Raw genomic sequence first — 17,963 nt, forward strand, 5'->3', positions numbered from 1 at the left:
AGGCTTCGCCAGGCTGGACAGCATTAACTGTGTGGTTACAGGTCCAGGTTTAATAGTATTGTTGATCTTCTGTCTATCCTTCCAGTCAGGGGCTTATTTCTTCTGTTTCTAACTGCAGTTAAGCATGATGCTATCACGTTAGCTCCGTAGCTAAAGTGCTTCGCCGAAGTATTGTTGTGGAGATAAAAGTCACTGTGAATGTCCATTTCGCGTTCTCGACTCTCATTTTCACGAGGATATAGTATCCGAGGTGGTTTAAAATACAAATCTGTGATCCACAATAGAAAAAGGAGAGAGTGTGGAATCCAATGAGCCCATGTACCTAAGTTACGGTCAGAGCGAAAAAAGATATGTCCTGCACTGCACTCTAATCCTTCACTCTCACTTTCCTCATCCACAAATCTTTCATCCTCGCTCAAATTAATGGGGTAATCGTCGCTTTCTCGGTCCGAATCGCTCTCGCTGCTCGTGTAAACAATGGGAAAATGTGAGGAGCCTTTCAACCTGTGACGTCACGCTACTTCCGGTACAGGCAAGGCTTTTTTTATCAGCGACCAAAAGTTACGAACTTTATCGTCGATGTTCTCTACTAAATCCTTTCAGCAAAAATATGGCAATATCGCAAAATGATCAAGTATGACACATATAATGGATCTGCTATCCCCGTTTAAATAAGAACATTTCATTTCCGTAGGCCTTTAAATGCTGTGCCTTGCTGGCAAGTATAGCGAATGGGCGCTGCAAGGAGTAAAAATATTCTGGGATGCAAAATAAACGTCCGCGTTACACAGGTGATTGCTATACGGGAAATGTTTGTGGCTGCTATTGATAGGTGGCCGATAACGCAGGTTTGAGTCTAGCAAAGACCCTTCCACACAATTTTAGACAGATCTTCTTACTAGTTTGTCATCTTAGGCATTTTTTTTTGAGTAACGAATGTTGTCGGAAAATAACATTGATTGATACTGTAAATGCACAGTCAAAGAGTAGACCTTAATTGTAAAAGTAAAAACATTTTATCACGCATAAAGTGGCAATTGTTTGTCATTGTTTGTTAGACTGCTACAAGTATCAGCTCTGATGGTATGGCCATAGAATTATTATTATCACTTTGCTCTTGTGAGTCCTTTAAAGAGTTACTGCTACCCCACCACCCACCCTCCCGTTAATGGTAAAAGTTCTAAACCTGCAAATTTTACAGACCGAAGGAAAAATGCAGGAAATGGCAGTGATCTAATACACACTGAATGTTGTGAGGCTTTTAATTGACTTTGCAGCTTTTTCCATCCTCGTACGCCCTGTGAAAGCACTCGGTCTGTGTTTCAATCTGGACCAGACGTATCATTTCTAGCTGTAGCCATGCTGAAAATCACTTACTGTCCTCGACACACATTCATACACGCTCTACCGGTGCAGACTTCATGGGTAACTGCACTTTTTTTTGGAATTTTGCCTATTGTTCACAGTAATTATGAGAGAGAAGACAAAAGGTTTTTGGACAGATCGGCTGGTTCTAGGGAGCGAGCAATGCAGCTAGCTAATTGGAGCAATCTATCTGCCTCTAAATCAGTTTAAAAATGCATTTAAAAACCACCAACAATACTTCATTTATGTTGCGTAACCTGTATAGTAACCAAGCTGTGGTGAAATTGTTATTGTAAGAGCCAACACTTTGGAACTGTTTTACTAGTGTACTAAAACATCAGCATGCTACGATATTAGCCATTCTACCAAGAATTGATTAACGTGGACTTAAACAAGTTGAAAAACGTATTCGGGTGTTACCATTTAGTGGTCAATTGTACGGAATATGGACTGTACTGTGCAATCTACTAATAAAAGTTTCAATCAATCAATCAATCAAGCCGTGAGCTAGCTACGGGGAGAGATAAGATAGCTAGCGATATGGCCTTTTATTAATATCTCGATATTTTTAGGCCATGTCACGATACACGATAAATATCTCGATATTTTGCCTTAGCCTTGAATTAACACTTGATGCATATAATCACAGCAGTATGATGATTCTATGTGTCTACATTAAAACATTCTTCTTCATACTGCATTAATATATGCTCATTTTAAACTTTCATGCAGAGAGGGAACTCACAACTAAGTCAATTTAGCAAAAGTGTATTTATTAAACAGTTATTAAAGGCCTACTGAAATGAATTTTTTTTTATTTAAACGGGGATAGCAGATCCATTCTATGTGTCATACTTGATCATTTTGCGATATTGCCATATTTTTGCTGAAAGGATTTAGTAGAGAACAACGACAATAAAGATCGCAACTTTTGGTATCTGATAAAAAAAAAAGCCTTGCCCCTACCGGAAGTAGCGTGACGTAGTCAGTTGATAGCCTCTTCATATTTTCCTATTGTTTTCAATGCAGCTAGAGCGATTCGGACCGAGAAAGCGACGATTATCCCATTAATTTGAGCGAGGATGAAAGATTCTTGGATGAGGAACGTTAGAGTTAAGGACTAGAATGCAGTGCAAGACATATCTTTTTTCGCTCTGACCGTAACTTAGGTACAAGCTGGCTCATTGGATTCCACACTCTCTCCTTTTTCTATTGTGGATCACGGATTTGTATTTGAAACCACCCGGATACTATATCCTCGTGAAAATGAGAGTCGAGAACGCGAAATGGACATTCACAGTGACTTTTATCTCCACGACAATACATCGACGAAACACTTTAGCTACGGAGCTAACGTGATAGCATCGTGCTTAACTGCATATAGAAACAAAAGAAATAAATCCCTGACTGGAAGGATAGACAGAAGATCAACAATACTATTAAACCCGGGACATGTAAATACACGGTAAATGCTTTCCAGCCTGGCGAAGCTTAAAAATGCTGTTGCTAACGACGCCATTGAAGCTAACTTAGCTACGGAGCTAACGTGATAGCATCGTGCTTAACTGCATATAGAAACTAAATAAATAAATCCCTGACTGGAAGGATAGACAGAAGATCAATAATACTATTAAACCAGGGACATGTAAATACACGGTTAATGCTTTCCAGCTTGGTGAAGCTTAAAAATGCTGTTGCTAACGACGCCATTGAAGCTAACTTAGTATAACGGGACCTCACAGAGCTATGATAAAAACATTAGCGCTCCACCTATGCCAGCCAGCCCTCATCTGCTCATCAACACCCGTGCTCACCTGCGTTCCAGCGATCGACGGAAGGACGAAGGACTTCACCACGATCATCCGTGCGGTCGGTGGCTAGCGTCGGCTAGCGCGTCTGCTATCAGAGTCAAAGTCTTCCTAGTTGTGTTGCTGTAGTCCGCCACTAATACACCGATCCCACCTACAACTTTCTTCTTTGCAGTCTTCATTGTTCATTAAACACATTGCAAAAGATTCACCAACACAGATGTCCAGAATACTGTGGAATTATGAGATGAAAACAGAGCTATTCTGTTTCACTGGTTACGTCACGCGCATACGTCATCATCCAAAGACGTTTTCAACCGGAAGTTTAGCGGGAAATTTAAAATTGCACTTTGTAAGTTAACCCGGCCTTATTGGCATGTGTTGCAATGTTAAGATTTCATCATTGATATATAAACTATCAGACTGCGTGGTCGGTAGTAGTGGCTTTCAGTAGGCCTTTAAGCAGTGGCACAAACATTCATGTCATTTCAAAACAGAAAGTGCAAGATTGTCAGAGACATTTTAAAACAAGCTATTAGTGCACTTTTGTGCATGATGTCACTAAGATGACATATCAAAACAACACTAAATTAAAGTGCACTTTTTGTACAGAACACCACTACAATAGTTTAGAACAAATAAAGTGCACTTTTGTGCATGATGTCACACAGGATATTTCAATAACTGTCAAATAAAAATGAGCTGCATAATAGGAAATCAAATAGTGTATGTCCTTCACTATGTGGTAGGTTCCTGCGGACGTTATCTCCTTCTGTTGTTGACTGTTTTTTTTCATACAGTGTTTATCTGGAAATGGTTGCTTCGGCATTTTGTTGGTGTGGCACCGAACGGAGATGTTGACATGCGGAGTTTCAAGCACTCTTCATTCTCTAGCGGGTGACTTTTCAAATGATGCTACAAATTAGCAGTAATGCTACTTTTTGTAGCAACGCTTTTGCCGCATACTTGACATATTACGGTTGTCTGTTCAACATCTTCCCGCTTGAAGCCAAACCACCGCCAGACGATGGTCCCTGTGCTGTTTTTCTTGGGAATTAATTCTTCCTTCATTTGTTACCAGATTCATATCTTTCTTTTTCTCGTATTACCACTCGCACCGCACCGCTAGCACCACAGCTAACGTTACCAATGCCGCTACCTCTCTGCTCTCCGAGAGCGTATGACGTTGCACGCGCGACAGTATGTGACGCATGTAAGAAGGTGCGCTTGTTTTATGTCTCTGTGAGAAGGAGAGACAAGAAAGAGTGAGAAACGCCTCTACTGTAATGCCCGCAGCTAAAAGCAACTGCGTGAAAACGTATACTCGAATATCACGATATAGTCATTTTCTATATCGCACAGAGACAAACCCGCAATATATCGAGTATATTCGATATATCGCCCAGCCCTACGCCGACCTCACTCTCCCGGATTCCGTCTGCTCCAACGTTTCACTTTCTCTACGTGCTGGCTTCTAGAAGCAGTAGTTCACCCTCCGTATATTCAGATTCAAAAAGATAAGGTTGTGAATCCTCATTTGTCCTTTTGTTTGTTACCAAGCCTGTCATGATTAAAAAACGTGTTTGTTTCCGGGATTAGGAACACACATTTGTTGCGGGAAGTCGGAAGTGTGCTGCTGTGGAAACGGAATTAAATGTGCCAAGGAAAGAAGTTCCGGTAATGCATAAAATTACCAAAATATGGTAAATATTGTACATATTACTTATTGTACGTATCTGTTACTGTATTAAAATACAGTAGTTGGTCAAAGTGATAAGTTACTGAGTGCTGCTTTATGCATGAAGCAATAAAGTGATTATTTCCTCCAGAATTCTTGCTCTTGCAACATATTGTAGTGGTACATGTCCTGGCCAAAGAACATAGTTCCTAGTATCACTGTTCTGATAATGTTGTCTCTGTTTTCATTGGAGTCAGCATCATCGTCCTGTTTGCACTAGGCAGATTTCACAATGCAGGGGATTACTTGTGTTATTGTTTTTGTTTTTTGACCAGACCAAAACATTGGGGCAGAGTGTGACGCATTTTAGCAAGGCGGGCTCTGCAAAGCACAGTTTTGGGGGAGGAGGGACTTGGGAATTCTGTGGTGATAGTCACTTAGTAATGTGAAATACTGCCCTCTACCGGCCAAATGGAGTAATTAGGATTTTGTTAGAAACCCTAGGATTTTCACATTCATACTCTTATGATCATTACATTTATTGACAATTAGTTTGTACATATGGAGTTGTTCTCATATTTGCAGATGCAATTTGTTTTGACACATTTTTTTTTTTTTTTTTTTTTTTTTTGTCCATTCACCCAGAGGACACTGTTCTGGGTTCTTCTTCATCCTGAAGTCAAAACTCTTTGTCCTCCCGCCTCCCAAACCGGAAGCTTAAACTTGCCGAAGTTCTTGTTCTAATGGCACATCACTTTTCATATGTACACAAACTAACTGTTACTCAAAAAACAAAGAAGTATTTTGTAATAAGAAAAAGCTAAATAGAACAGCATACTCTATGTCAGTGTTTTTCAACCACTGTACCGTGAGATACAGTCTGGTGTGCCGTGGGAGTTTATCTAATTTCACCTATTTGGGTTAAAAATATTTTTTGCAAATCAGTAATTATAGTCGGCAAATTATTTGTTGTTGTTGAGTCAGCAGAGTAACCGTGTAATACTCTTCCATATCAGTTGGTGGTAGCCAGTAGCTAATTTCTTTGTAGATGTCGGAAACAGCGGGAGGCAGGGTGCAGGTAAAAAAGGTGTCCAATGCTTAAACCAAAAATAAACAAAGGGTGAGTGCCCCTAAGAAAAGCCATTGAAACTTAGGGATGGCTATGCAGAATGAAACTAAAACTGAACTGGCTACAAAGTAAACAAAAACAGAATGCTGGACGACAGCAAAGACTTACTGCGGAGCAAAGACGGCGTCCACGGTGTACATCCCAACACGACGTGACAATCAACAATGTCCCCGCAAAGAAGGATAAAAACAACTTAAATATTCTTGATTGCTAAAACAAAGTATATGCGGGAAATATCGCTCAAAGAAAGACATGAAACTGCCACAGGAAAATACCAAAAAAAAAAAAGAAAAAGCCGCCAAAATAGGAGCGCAACACAAGAACTAAGACACTACACACAGGTAAACACCAAAAAACTCAAAATAAGTCCCAGAGTGATGTGAGAGGTAGTGACAGTACACCTACTTTGAGACAAGAGCTATAGTGATGCATGCTTGGTTATGGTTTAAAGTCCAATCCAACAATTGCGACGATTTTTTACTGTCAACTGAGTTTAGTTTTTTAATGATTTCTGCTGGTGGTGTGCCTCTGGATTTTTTCAATGCAAAAAATGTGCCTGGGCTCAAAAAAAGGTTGCTTTATTTATTAACATTATTACTCTCTTTCATCCTGCCAATAAATAAGTGCACACACAACAATGGCGCCATGCTTTATCTGTGTTCGCCTGTAAATAGTCCTGCATGACATCTGGGGTGTTTCATGCCTTCCTGCTCAGATTGATCACAGCCAGGAGCACTGTTTGTCCTACAGCCTGCATTTGGGGGAAAAAAACTGGGTAAATACTGTCCTGTTAGTCAGACGGTACCCTGACATAACAGTCACAGGTTTGGACGAAGCCCAAGGAATTGACTTCGGTTTTATCTGAAATGGTATGCAAACATGTCTACACGAGAGCCGCGGACAAGTCGGAATGAATGTTTGACTAATAGTGAGACAAGAACAAGACAAGACAGGCAGGGAGAGGCAATTCATAAGAAAGCATTTGCCTGAAAAGAAACAAAGGAACTGGGAAATATCCTTCTGCGAACGGCGGAGTTCTTAACAATCAAGATGAGAACTAACTGAACAAGGTGCAGGTGGAGAGTAGTCAACACTCAACTATTTTTTTTTCCAAATCCCGTTTTTGTCACACTTTAGACATAAGTATGCACAATGCTTTGTGTCATGTTTCCTGCCGGTACGGAAATAAGGCTCATACAACAGGAAGAGTGACCAACCCTTTCCTTGTTACAAGCCTGATCAGTCCGTCTAGATCGTGCTGTCAAAGTCGCGCTTGAACTCTTGGTTTGGTGTACCCCTGCCGCCCCTAATTCTCTTCGCTACCCATCTAATCCTACCACCCTTTTTCCCTTGCAGCTGATTGATGCATTTGCCCTGGAGATCGGGGAGTTGAAGAAGGAGATGGTCCACACCTCTCCAACAGTGGATCAAGAGCCCATAGACACAAAAGGGTAAGGCGCTGTTTATTTTCATCCAAACTTTTCACACCGTAGTGTTTAACTGTTTTTCTGCTCCCTGTTCCAGACCGGAGAGCGCGGGGAGTGGCGTTTATCTGGAATCCCCCAATTGTGGCGGAGTGAGGTGTGAAAGGGATTATGGATATGACTCGTTACGGAGGAGGATGAGCGTGTTGGACAGACTGAGTAAAACCCACCCAGTTTGGCTGCTGCTTGCAATCAGTGAAGAAGAGGCGACACACATCCTGCTCAAACAGCCACCAGGGGTGAGGACGTCCTTCAAAAATATTAAGTGACATTGTTATTAGAGATGTCCGATAATGGCTTTTTTGCCGATATTCCGATATTGTCCAACTCTTAATTACTGATTCCGATATCAACTGATACCGATATATACAGTTCCTTCCGCCCGAATGCAGCTAAGATAGGCTCCAAGCGGTAGGAAATGGATGGATGGATACATTCTTTTTACGTAAAGAGTAAAAAGAAAAAAATCTGCAGATTTTACCACTGTTTAATACAGAAAAAAAACTGGCAGCTTAGTTGCCAGTAAAATATTGTACTGTAAAATATATGGTGTTTTTTTTAATTATTATTATTTTTACAACATATTGCTGTAAATACAAATACAGTACCGCTGTTTAATGTTATTTTGGCAACTCAGATGCCAGTTTTTTACCATAATAAAATGTGGTAACATAAAATCATCAATAGAGATGTCCGATAATGGCTTTTTTGCCGATATCCGATATTCCGATATTGTCCAACTCTTAATTACCGATTCCGATATCAACCGATACCGATATATACAGTCGTGGAATTAACACATTATTATGCCTAATTTTGTTGTGATGCCCCGCTGGATGCATTAAACAATGTAACAAGGTTTTCCGAAATAAATCAACTCAAGGTATCGAAAAAAAATGCCAACATGGCACTGCCATATTTATTATTGAAGTCACAAAGTGCATAATTTTTTTTAACATGCCTCAAAACAGCAGCTTGGAATTTGGGACATGCTCTCCCTGAGAGAGCATGAGGAGGTTGAGGTGGGCGGGAATGGGGGGGGGGAATAGGTGAAAGCGGGGGGTGTATATTGTAGCATCCCGGAAGAGTTAGTGCTGCAAGGGGTTCTGGGTATTTCTTATGTTGTGTTACGGTGCGGATGTTCTCCCGAAATGTGTTTGTCATTCTTGTTTGGTGTGGGTTCACAGTGTGGCGCATATTTGTAACAGTGTTAAAGTTGTTTATACGGCCACCCTCAGTGTGACCTGTATGGCTGTTGACCAAGTATGAATGCATTCACTTGTGTGTGTGAAAAGCCGTAGATATTATGTGATTGGGCCGGCACGCAAAGGCAGTGCCTTTAAGGTTTATTGGTGCTCTGTACTTCTCCCTACGTCCGTGTACACAGCTGCGTTTTAAAAAGTCATAAATTTAACTTTTTGAAACCGATACCGATAATTTCCGATATTACATTTTAAAGCATTTATCGGACGATAATATCGGCAGTCCGATATTATCGGACATCTGTAATTGTTATGATGTAATACATAGTTCTCTTTAGGGGGTCGATGAAGGTACTCCAGAGGGTACTAGAATTAAAGATATTCCGTATTTTCCAGGCTTCAAGCTGCACCCACCAACTTTTAGAAGAAAAAAATATTTTTACATAAATTAGCCGCACCGTACCGCAGATACATACCTGTAGGAAAGATTTTAACACGGCAGTAAAACGGCAGATCAAACAAAACAGAAGTCATCGTCATGAAGCCACTAGCTGTGGAAGTTACCTCTCCAATCAATTTAACAGACTCAATAACTTCACACTGACATTCTGGTGATTTTACTATAACATTTATCCACGAAAACACTACAAAAAGAATGCCATCGTAAATTAATAATCCTAACACAGACACTTGTAAACTTATTAGCATATTCACTAATGCTGGGGATGCACGGAAACACTCCCACAGACATCACACTTGGGACGGTTTAGTGAGTATGAATAGTTTTTGTTATATTGTAAAACTTTACAAACGTTGCTTGGAGTGATGAATGAAGAATCCTTTTAAGCAGAAACGATATTGGCGTTTATACTTCCGGTTCAAGAAATAAAACGGGAAGTACGTATTCAATAGTAAAAACAATAACACAACTTTTCAGTATCACTGTTGGTGTAATATGCATATTATTTGTTGAATACAAAACATTATGGCCCTTGGCAAAGAAATCTATAGATTAGCCACACCGTTTTATAAGCCGCAGAGTTCAAAGCGTTGGAAAAAGAACACAACAGTACAGAACTTTTATGGTAGTTTTCATCTAATAAAACGTGAGAGAATGTAAAAAAAAAACTACCAGGAAAATCTCGGAAGTTTTTAAATAATTTGTTTTGGAATTTTATGAATGCTGTAGATTTTTTTTAGTTGTGTCCCAAACTGATATTGATATCAGTTTAATCAGCAAAAAGCAAGTGTCAGATTATATCACTTGCACCTAAGTCTCCGATATGAGCAGTCCTGCAGCGTGTTTACTTGTCCAAAGCTGGACACTGTCGGCTATAGGCTACTAGGAGCTAACTAGCAGCTACACAACAGCTAAGCACACAATAGCAGTCTAAAACAGAACATTTGTCAATATTAACAAGTATCAAATAATTATAGTTGCATATTATTTACACATACAAAAGCCTCCAAGGCAGAAGCGTATAATAAAGTATCTGGTATCTTAATTAACTATTGTCGCCAAAATACAGTTACTACACCCATCCATCCATCCATTTTCTACCGCTTGTCCCTTTCGGAGGTCACGGGGGGTGCTGGAACCTATACATTTAATAATAAATAATAGTATTTTTCATACCTGCCATTGTTCTTTTTTTTGTATAATTTAACTTGATCAAGCCTTTTCTTTAAGATGTCAATAAACTTCTCAATCAATCAATCAATATTCTAACATCCCTCACTAAAAAAAGGATATTCATGTTGATATTATATTGGATAATATTGGTACCGACCAATACTCAAGGCTCATATCTAAAGTGAAAACGTTCTATTGGGTCAGGCCTAATCTTTACTGAAAATTTTTTGAGAAGCACTGCACTGCAAAAACTGAAATCTAAGTAAGATTAAATATCTCAAATAATGGTTATATTTGCTTATTTTCTGTCTGATAAGATAATTCTTCTCACTAAGCAGATTTTATGTTAGAGTGTTTTACTTGTTTCAAGTGTTTTGGTGCTAAAATATCTCAGTAAGATATTACACTGCAAAAAGTCAGTATTCAAAAACAAGAAGAAAAAAAATACAAAAATGAGGGGTATTTTATTTGAACTAAGCAAAATTATCTGCCAATAGAACAAGAAAATTCGGCTGGTCAAGACTTTCCAAAACAAGTCAAATTAGAATGAACCCAAAAATACCTTTAAAATAAGTACATTCTCACTAATAACAAGTGCACTTTTTTCGGTAGAAAAACAAATAAAACCTTTTTGCTCAATATGTTGAAAAATATTCTTAAATTAAGTAAAGTATATTCTCACTAATAACAAGTGCACTTTTCTTGGTAGAAAAACAAATGAGACCTTTTTGCTCAATATGTTGAAAAATATTCTTAAATTAAGTAAACGATTAAGTGGAACGATCTCCCTCTCCATGTGAGACAGGCCCCTTCTTTGGCTACTTTTAAGACCCTTCTTGAAACCCATTTTTATTCACTGGCTTTTAACCCAGCATGAGACTTTAAACTGTTTTTAACTATTTAACTGCTTTTTATCTAACAAATTGATTTTAGGGTAATTTGTATTTGCTTTTTCAATGTGTATTTTACTTCAGTTTTAAATGTTCTTTTTTAGTCTGTCCTTTGCCTCTATTTCTTTGTGGTGTACAGCCCTTTGTTCTTCAACTGTGCTTGTTTTTAAAGGGCTTTATAGATAAAGTTGGTATGGTAAATGCTAGTGCCATTATCTTGACATAATGATATGCACTCAGCATCATGATTTTTTTTTTTCATGCTTGAAGTAAGAAATGATTACTTTTAAAAAAGTAGTTTTATACTTGTGAGTGTTGATGACACAGCTTTGCATCAGTTGATATTCTAGTTTCAAGCATGTTTTACTCCAATCTCAGCAACAAGCTGTAATATCTTACTGAGATCATTAAGGACCAAAACCCTTAAAACAACTAAAACACCCTAACATAAAATCTGCTTAGTGAGAAGAATTATCTTATCGGACAGAAAATAAGCAATTATCACCCTTATTTGAGATATTTAATCTTACTTAGATTTCAGTTTTTGCAGAGTACAGCTTGTAGCTGAGATTTGATTACCTATATTGAGTAAAACATGCTTGAAACTAGAATATCAAGTGATGCAAAGCTGTGTCATCAACAGTCACAAGTGTAAAACTACTTTTTTAAAGTAATTGTTTCTTACTTCAAGCATGAAAAAAAAAAATCATGATGCTGAGCGCATATCCTTACGTTAAGATATTGGCACTAGCATTTACTTAATTTAAGAATATTTTTCAACATATTGAGCAAAATGGTCTCTTTTTGTTTTTTCTACCAAAAAAAGTGCACTTATTAGTGAGAATATACTTATTTTAAGGTATTTTTGGGTTCATTGAGGTTAGCAAATTTGACTTGTTTTGGAAAGTCTTGACAAGCCGAATTTTCTTGTTCTATTGGCAGATAATTTTGCTTAGTTCAAATAAAATACCCCTCATTTTTGTAATTTTTTTTCTTGTTTTTGAACACTGACTTTTTGCAGTGTGCTATAAGCGATATACATTTAAAATATGTTTTCAATCTTCCGTGACATTCTGGTGCAGGTGTTCCTGGTAAGGAAGTCAATGGCTCTGCAGAGGAAGGTCCTCTCTGTACGTGTGAAAGAGGATCGGTCAGGAAGCTCCATCAGCCACTTTCCTGTCAGAGAAAGCCAGTATAGTAAGTTGCAGGACTCTTTCACTTCACGCAGTGTGCTTTAACTTGTACATAACAATAATACCTACAACTATAGTATACAACTGCCCTCACCTACAATGCACCTTCTGGAATTTGGAGGAAAAATGTTGAAAATGCAGCAAAATATATTCCTAGATTTTTTGGGGGCAGTCATTTTTGGAGATTTTTCTTAATCCTGCTAACAAACAATCTGTGAATGAACGTCTAATTTAGTGTTTTTCAACCTTTTTTGAGCCAAGGCACATTTTTTTCATTGAAAAAATGCGGAGGCACACCACCAGCAGAAAATATTACAAAAAATTTACTCAGCAGCCAGTATTGACAGTAAAAAGTCGTCGCAATTGTTGGATATGACTTTAAAGCACAACCAAGCATGCATCACTATAGCTCTTGTCTCAAAGTAGGTGTACTGTCACCACCTGTCACATCACCTCCTGACTTATTTTGAGTTTTTTGCTGTTTTCCTGTGTAGTGTTTTAGTTCTTGTCTTGCGCTCCTATTTTGGGGGCTTTTTCTCTTTTTTTGGTATTTTCCTGTAGCAGTTTCATGTCTTCCTTTGAGCGATATTTCTACTTTGTTTTAGCAATCAAGAATATTTCAGTTGTTGCTATCCTTCTTTGTGGGGACATTGTTGATTGTCATGTCATGTTCGGATGTACATTGTGGACGCCGTCTTTGCTCCACAGTAAGTCTTTGCTGTCGTCCAGCATTCTGTTTTTGTTGACTTTGTAGCCAGTTTAGTTTTAGTTTCCTTCTGCGTAGCCTTCCCTAAGCTTCAATGCCTTTTCTTAGGGGCACTCACCTTTTGTTTATTTTTGGTTTAAGCATTAGACACCTTTTTTACCTGCACGCTTCCTCCCGCTGTTTCCAGTTTATTATTCCTTCGGTCAGTGGTCAACAAAATAAACAAACAGTTGTACATTCATAAATTGAAAATGTTGCAGACCGAAAGGGTTTAGGCTGAAGTTGAACACTTATTGCGCCTTACCCTATAAACAATGTCAAATACAAGATGAGCTTCCAAAAAATATAGAATTTCCTTTGCACAACATATTATAAATACACCTTGTACACAACATAAACACTGTTCAATTATATACACAGTACAGACATGTGAAATATCCCTGTACACGTGTTAGTTAAACTTTTGTACTAATTATATACTATGTACAAACAATTATACTTCCATTATTATTTATATCCCACATTTAGTTTGTAATTAACAATAATCATAGTATTAAAGGCCTACTGAAATGAGATTTTCTTATTTAAACGGGGATAGCAGGTCCATTCTATGTGTCATACTTGATCATTTCGCGATATTGCCATATTTTTGCTGAAAGGATTTAGTAGAGAACATCGACGATAAAGTTCGCAACTTTCGGTCGCTGATAAAAAAGCCTTGCCTGTACAGGAAGTAGCGTGACGTCACCGGTTGTGGAGCTCCTCACATCTGCACATTGTTTACAATCGTGGCCAGCAGCAGCGAGAGCAATTCGGACCGAGAAAGCGACGATTACCCCATTAATTTGAGCGAGGATGAAAGATTTGTGGATGAGGAAAGTGAGAGTGAAGGATTAGAGGGCAGCGGAAGCGATTCAGATAGGGAAGATGCTGTGAGAGGCGGGTGGGACCTGATATTCAGCTGGGAATGACTAAAACAGTAAATAAACACAAGACATATATATACTCTATTAGCTACAACACAACCAGGTTTATATTTAATATGCCACAAATTAATCCCACATAACAAACACCTCGCCCCTCCCGTCCATATAACCCACCAATACAAATCAAACACCCGCACAACACACTCAATCCCACAGCCCAAAGTACCGTTCACCTCCACAATGTTCATACAGCACATATATTTCCCCAAAGTTACGTACGTGACATGCACATAGCGGCACGCACGGACGGGCAAGCGATCAAATGTTTGGAAGCCGCAGCTGCGTACTCACGGTAGCGCGTATCCAACTCAAAGTCCTCCTGGTAAGAGTCTCTGTTGTCCCATCTCCACAAGCATGCGTATCCAACTCAAAGTCCTCCTGGTAAGAGTCTCTGTTGTCCCAGTTCTCCACAGGCCAATGGTAAAGCTTGACTGTCATATTTCGGGAATGTAAACAATGAAACACGTGGTTGTGTTGCTGCAGCCGGCCGCTAATACACCGCTTCCCACCTACAGCTTTCTTCTTTGCTGTCTTCATTGTTCATTAAACAAATTGCAAAAGATTCACCAACACAGATGTCCAGAATACTGTGGAATTTTGCGATGAAAACAGACGACTTAATAGCTGGCCCACAATGCTGTCCCAAAATGTCCTCTACAATCCGTGACGTCACGCGCAAACGCCATCATACCGAGACGTTTTCAGCAGGATATTTCGCGGGAAATTTAAATTGCACTTTACTAATCTAACACGGCCGTTTTGGCATGTGTTACAATGTTAAGATTTCATCATTGATATATAAACTATCAGACTGCGTGGTCGGTTGTAGTGGCTTTCAGTAGGCCTTTAAATACTGTGTTGATTCAAGAGTGATATCTACAAAGCAATTAGCTACCGGCTGCCACCTACTGATATGGAAGAGTATTACACGGTTACTCTGCCGAGCTCTAGACAGCACCGACACTCAACAACAACACATGATTTGCAGACTATAATTACTGGTTTGCAAAAAATATTTGTAACCCAAATAGGTGAAATTAGATAATCTCCCACGGCACACCAGACTGTATCTCACAGCACACTAGTGTGCCGCGGCACAGTGGTTGAATAACAATGGTCTAATGGACAATACCAGCGTAAGCCCCTAAGCAGCCCCCTCTACTCAACACCAAATGTCTATCCAAGCTGGAAAGTGGATTTTGTGCATGCATGTTAGGCTAAACCAGGGGTGTCAAACTCATTTTAGCTCAGGGGCCGCATGGAGTAAAATATGTGCACACGTGGGCCGGACTATTAAAATCATGGGATTAAAACTAAAAAATAAAGACAACTTCAGATTGTTTTCTTTGTCTTACTTTGGCCAAAAATAGTGAAGTGAAGTATATTTATATAGCACTTTTTCTCTAGTGACTCAAAGCGCTTTACATAGTGAAACCCAATATCTAAGTTACATTTAAACCAGTGTGGGTGGTACTGGGAGCAGGTGGGTAAAGTGTCTTGCCCAAGGACACAACGGCAGGGACTAGGATGGCGGAAGCGGGGATCGAACCTGGAACCCTTAAGTTGCTGGCATGGCCACTCTATCAACCGAGCTATACCTCCCCAAATAAAACTAAAATACAACAAAATAGTTTGTTATATTTTGTTAATAGAAAATATTACAATAAAAATGTAGAAAAAAATACCGGCAGCGGTAAAGTTTAGATTCATGAAGGAATGAAAAAAGTGAATAAATGTTTATAACTGAATACATTTACATATGCATAAAACATGTGTTTTCTTTTGTAATTTTTTTTTTTTAATGAATTAACGTTTATGACAACCTTTTTCCAAAACACAATATAGAATGTGAGATATAACAAGATAATGCATACATTTATCATTTGTTTTCAAAACGCTTACAAAAAAGTGGGACCCCAAAAAGATACCGTGGGACCCCATTTCTATGACTTGATGGGGTCCCTTGAAAATTCCTAGCGCCAACACCGATGGAGTATTGGTGCGTGCAAAACAGCAGCAGGCGGCTGTGGCCTGCGGGGCCGGTTCTAATACTAATCAAATATCATCCCGGGGGCCATAGATCATTCATTCGCGGGCCGGATTTGGCCTGTGGGCCTTGACTTTGACACCCCTGGGCTAAGCAGAAGCGCAGCTGTTTTTGTTGTTTCCCTAATGCAACAGCAGTGACACAAAGTATTAATGAATGCATCTACTATCTATCTATTATTTAGAGTTAACCTCTAAAGGCCTTAGTGGCCACATGGTTGGACAGCACCTTTTAGCTCTTATTTCCAAAATTGTCTACACTACTGAATTGGGGTCTTATGGCTGCTTATATGGACACTTATACTGCCATCTGGTGGTGTCAGAAGAGTATAACATACAATGGAATTTGGGAAAAAAAGTGTAAAAATAAGAATTAGCATGTCACTAAACATGAAGTACACGTTTGTGTACTTATGGACTAAGTACATCATATAAAAGGATGATTCTTAGTTTTTATTCTAATTAGGGTCCAATAAGCCCAAATAGCAATGAGAAAAAAAAAACCATGTAAACAAACAGCTTGGGCCTTAAGAGGTTAATAGACTTATGATGTAATGTTTTATTGTCAAAATTACAGGTGGCCGCTCAGTTACTGTAGGTGCAGTTAAAAACAATAAATACCAAACAAATGGCACCGATTTGGTGGAATATTCATACCGGCTCGCTCAAATCCACAACTTCAGTAACACGAGAAAAATGATATCATTTCCTTTCTCTTCCTCATGTTATGTGTGAACAAGATCGAACTCTTAAAAAGTGACACTGACCGCAGACTAAAAATAGCACTCAGTAGACCGCAGAGAAAGTACGTGTTTCCTTTTTCAACATGTTTTACTATTAAAGATAAATGATGACTCACCAAAAAAAAAAAATACTGTATCATATCACGTTTTTCCATGTTTCGGGGAAACTGTTCAATAATTTTACTAAAATATTGACACTGCAAAAACAGAAATCTAAGTAAGATTAAATATCTCAAATAAGGGTGATATGTGCTTATTTTCCGTCTGATAAGATAATTCTTCTCACTAAGCAGATTGTATGTTAGTGTTTTACTTGTTTTAAGTGTTTTGGTCCTAAATGATATTACAGCTTGTTGCTGAGATTTGATGACCTATATTGAGTAAAACATGCTTGAAACTAGAATATCAACTGATGCAAAGCTGTGTCATCAACACTCACAAGTATAAAACTGCTTTTTTAAAGTAATAATTTCTTACTTCAAGCATGAAAAAAAAAATCATGATGCCGAGCGCATATCATTATGTCAAGATAATGGCACTAGCATTTACTTAATTTAAGAATATTTTTCAACATATTGAGCAAAAAGGTCTGTTTTTTTTTTCTACCAAGAAAAGTGCACTTGTTATTAGTGAGAATATACTTATTTCAAGGTATTTTTTGGGTTCATTGAAGTTAGCTAATTTGACTTGTTTTGAAAGTCTTGACAAGCCGAATTTTCTTGTTCTATTGGCAGATAATTTTGCTTAGTTCAAATAAAATATCCCTCATTTTTGTATTTTTTTTCTTCATTTTTTTGAACACTGACTTTTTGCAGTGTACATCCTTGTCACATGTTTTACACTTGTTTTGTTCTGTTGTTCCCAACTGATTTTCCATTATTTCATTTCTTCTTCCTCCACATTAGAATAAAATCGAATCATCTTTATTTGCCACCTGGGCGTGTGTCAACTCGTATTATTTCTTCTAGTCCGTATCAGTGAAAGCGATGAAAGTATCACATTGTCAAAGCATGATCTCATACCAGCTCTGAGTTTTCCCAACTGATACCATGCGAGAGAGGGCTTGTCGGTATTTTAATGGAGGTCATCTGCCCACCTGT

General features: G+C 38.5%; 1 protein-coding gene across 1 annotated transcript in view; it reads left to right on the plus strand.

Moving 5' to 3' along the window:
• LOC133633429 (ras and Rab interactor 2-like) overlaps positions 1 to 17,963 on the plus strand; it is a 61,299-nt gene that overhangs the window by 18,342 nt on the left and 24,994 nt on the right. The window contains exons 3-5 of the mRNA XM_062025955.1: positions 7,337 to 7,431; positions 7,505 to 7,703; positions 12,272 to 12,386. Coding sequence (XP_061881939.1) covers positions 7,337 to 7,431; positions 7,505 to 7,703; positions 12,272 to 12,386 — 409 coding nt within the window. The remainder of the gene's footprint in view (positions 1 to 7,336; positions 7,432 to 7,504; positions 7,704 to 12,271; positions 12,387 to 17,963) is intronic.

This window comes from Entelurus aequoreus, linkage group LG18 (assembly GCF_033978785.1).
Source record: "Entelurus aequoreus isolate RoL-2023_Sb linkage group LG18, RoL_Eaeq_v1.1, whole genome shotgun sequence".
Lineage (NCBI taxonomy): Eukaryota > Metazoa > Chordata > Actinopteri > Syngnathiformes > Syngnathidae > Entelurus > Entelurus aequoreus.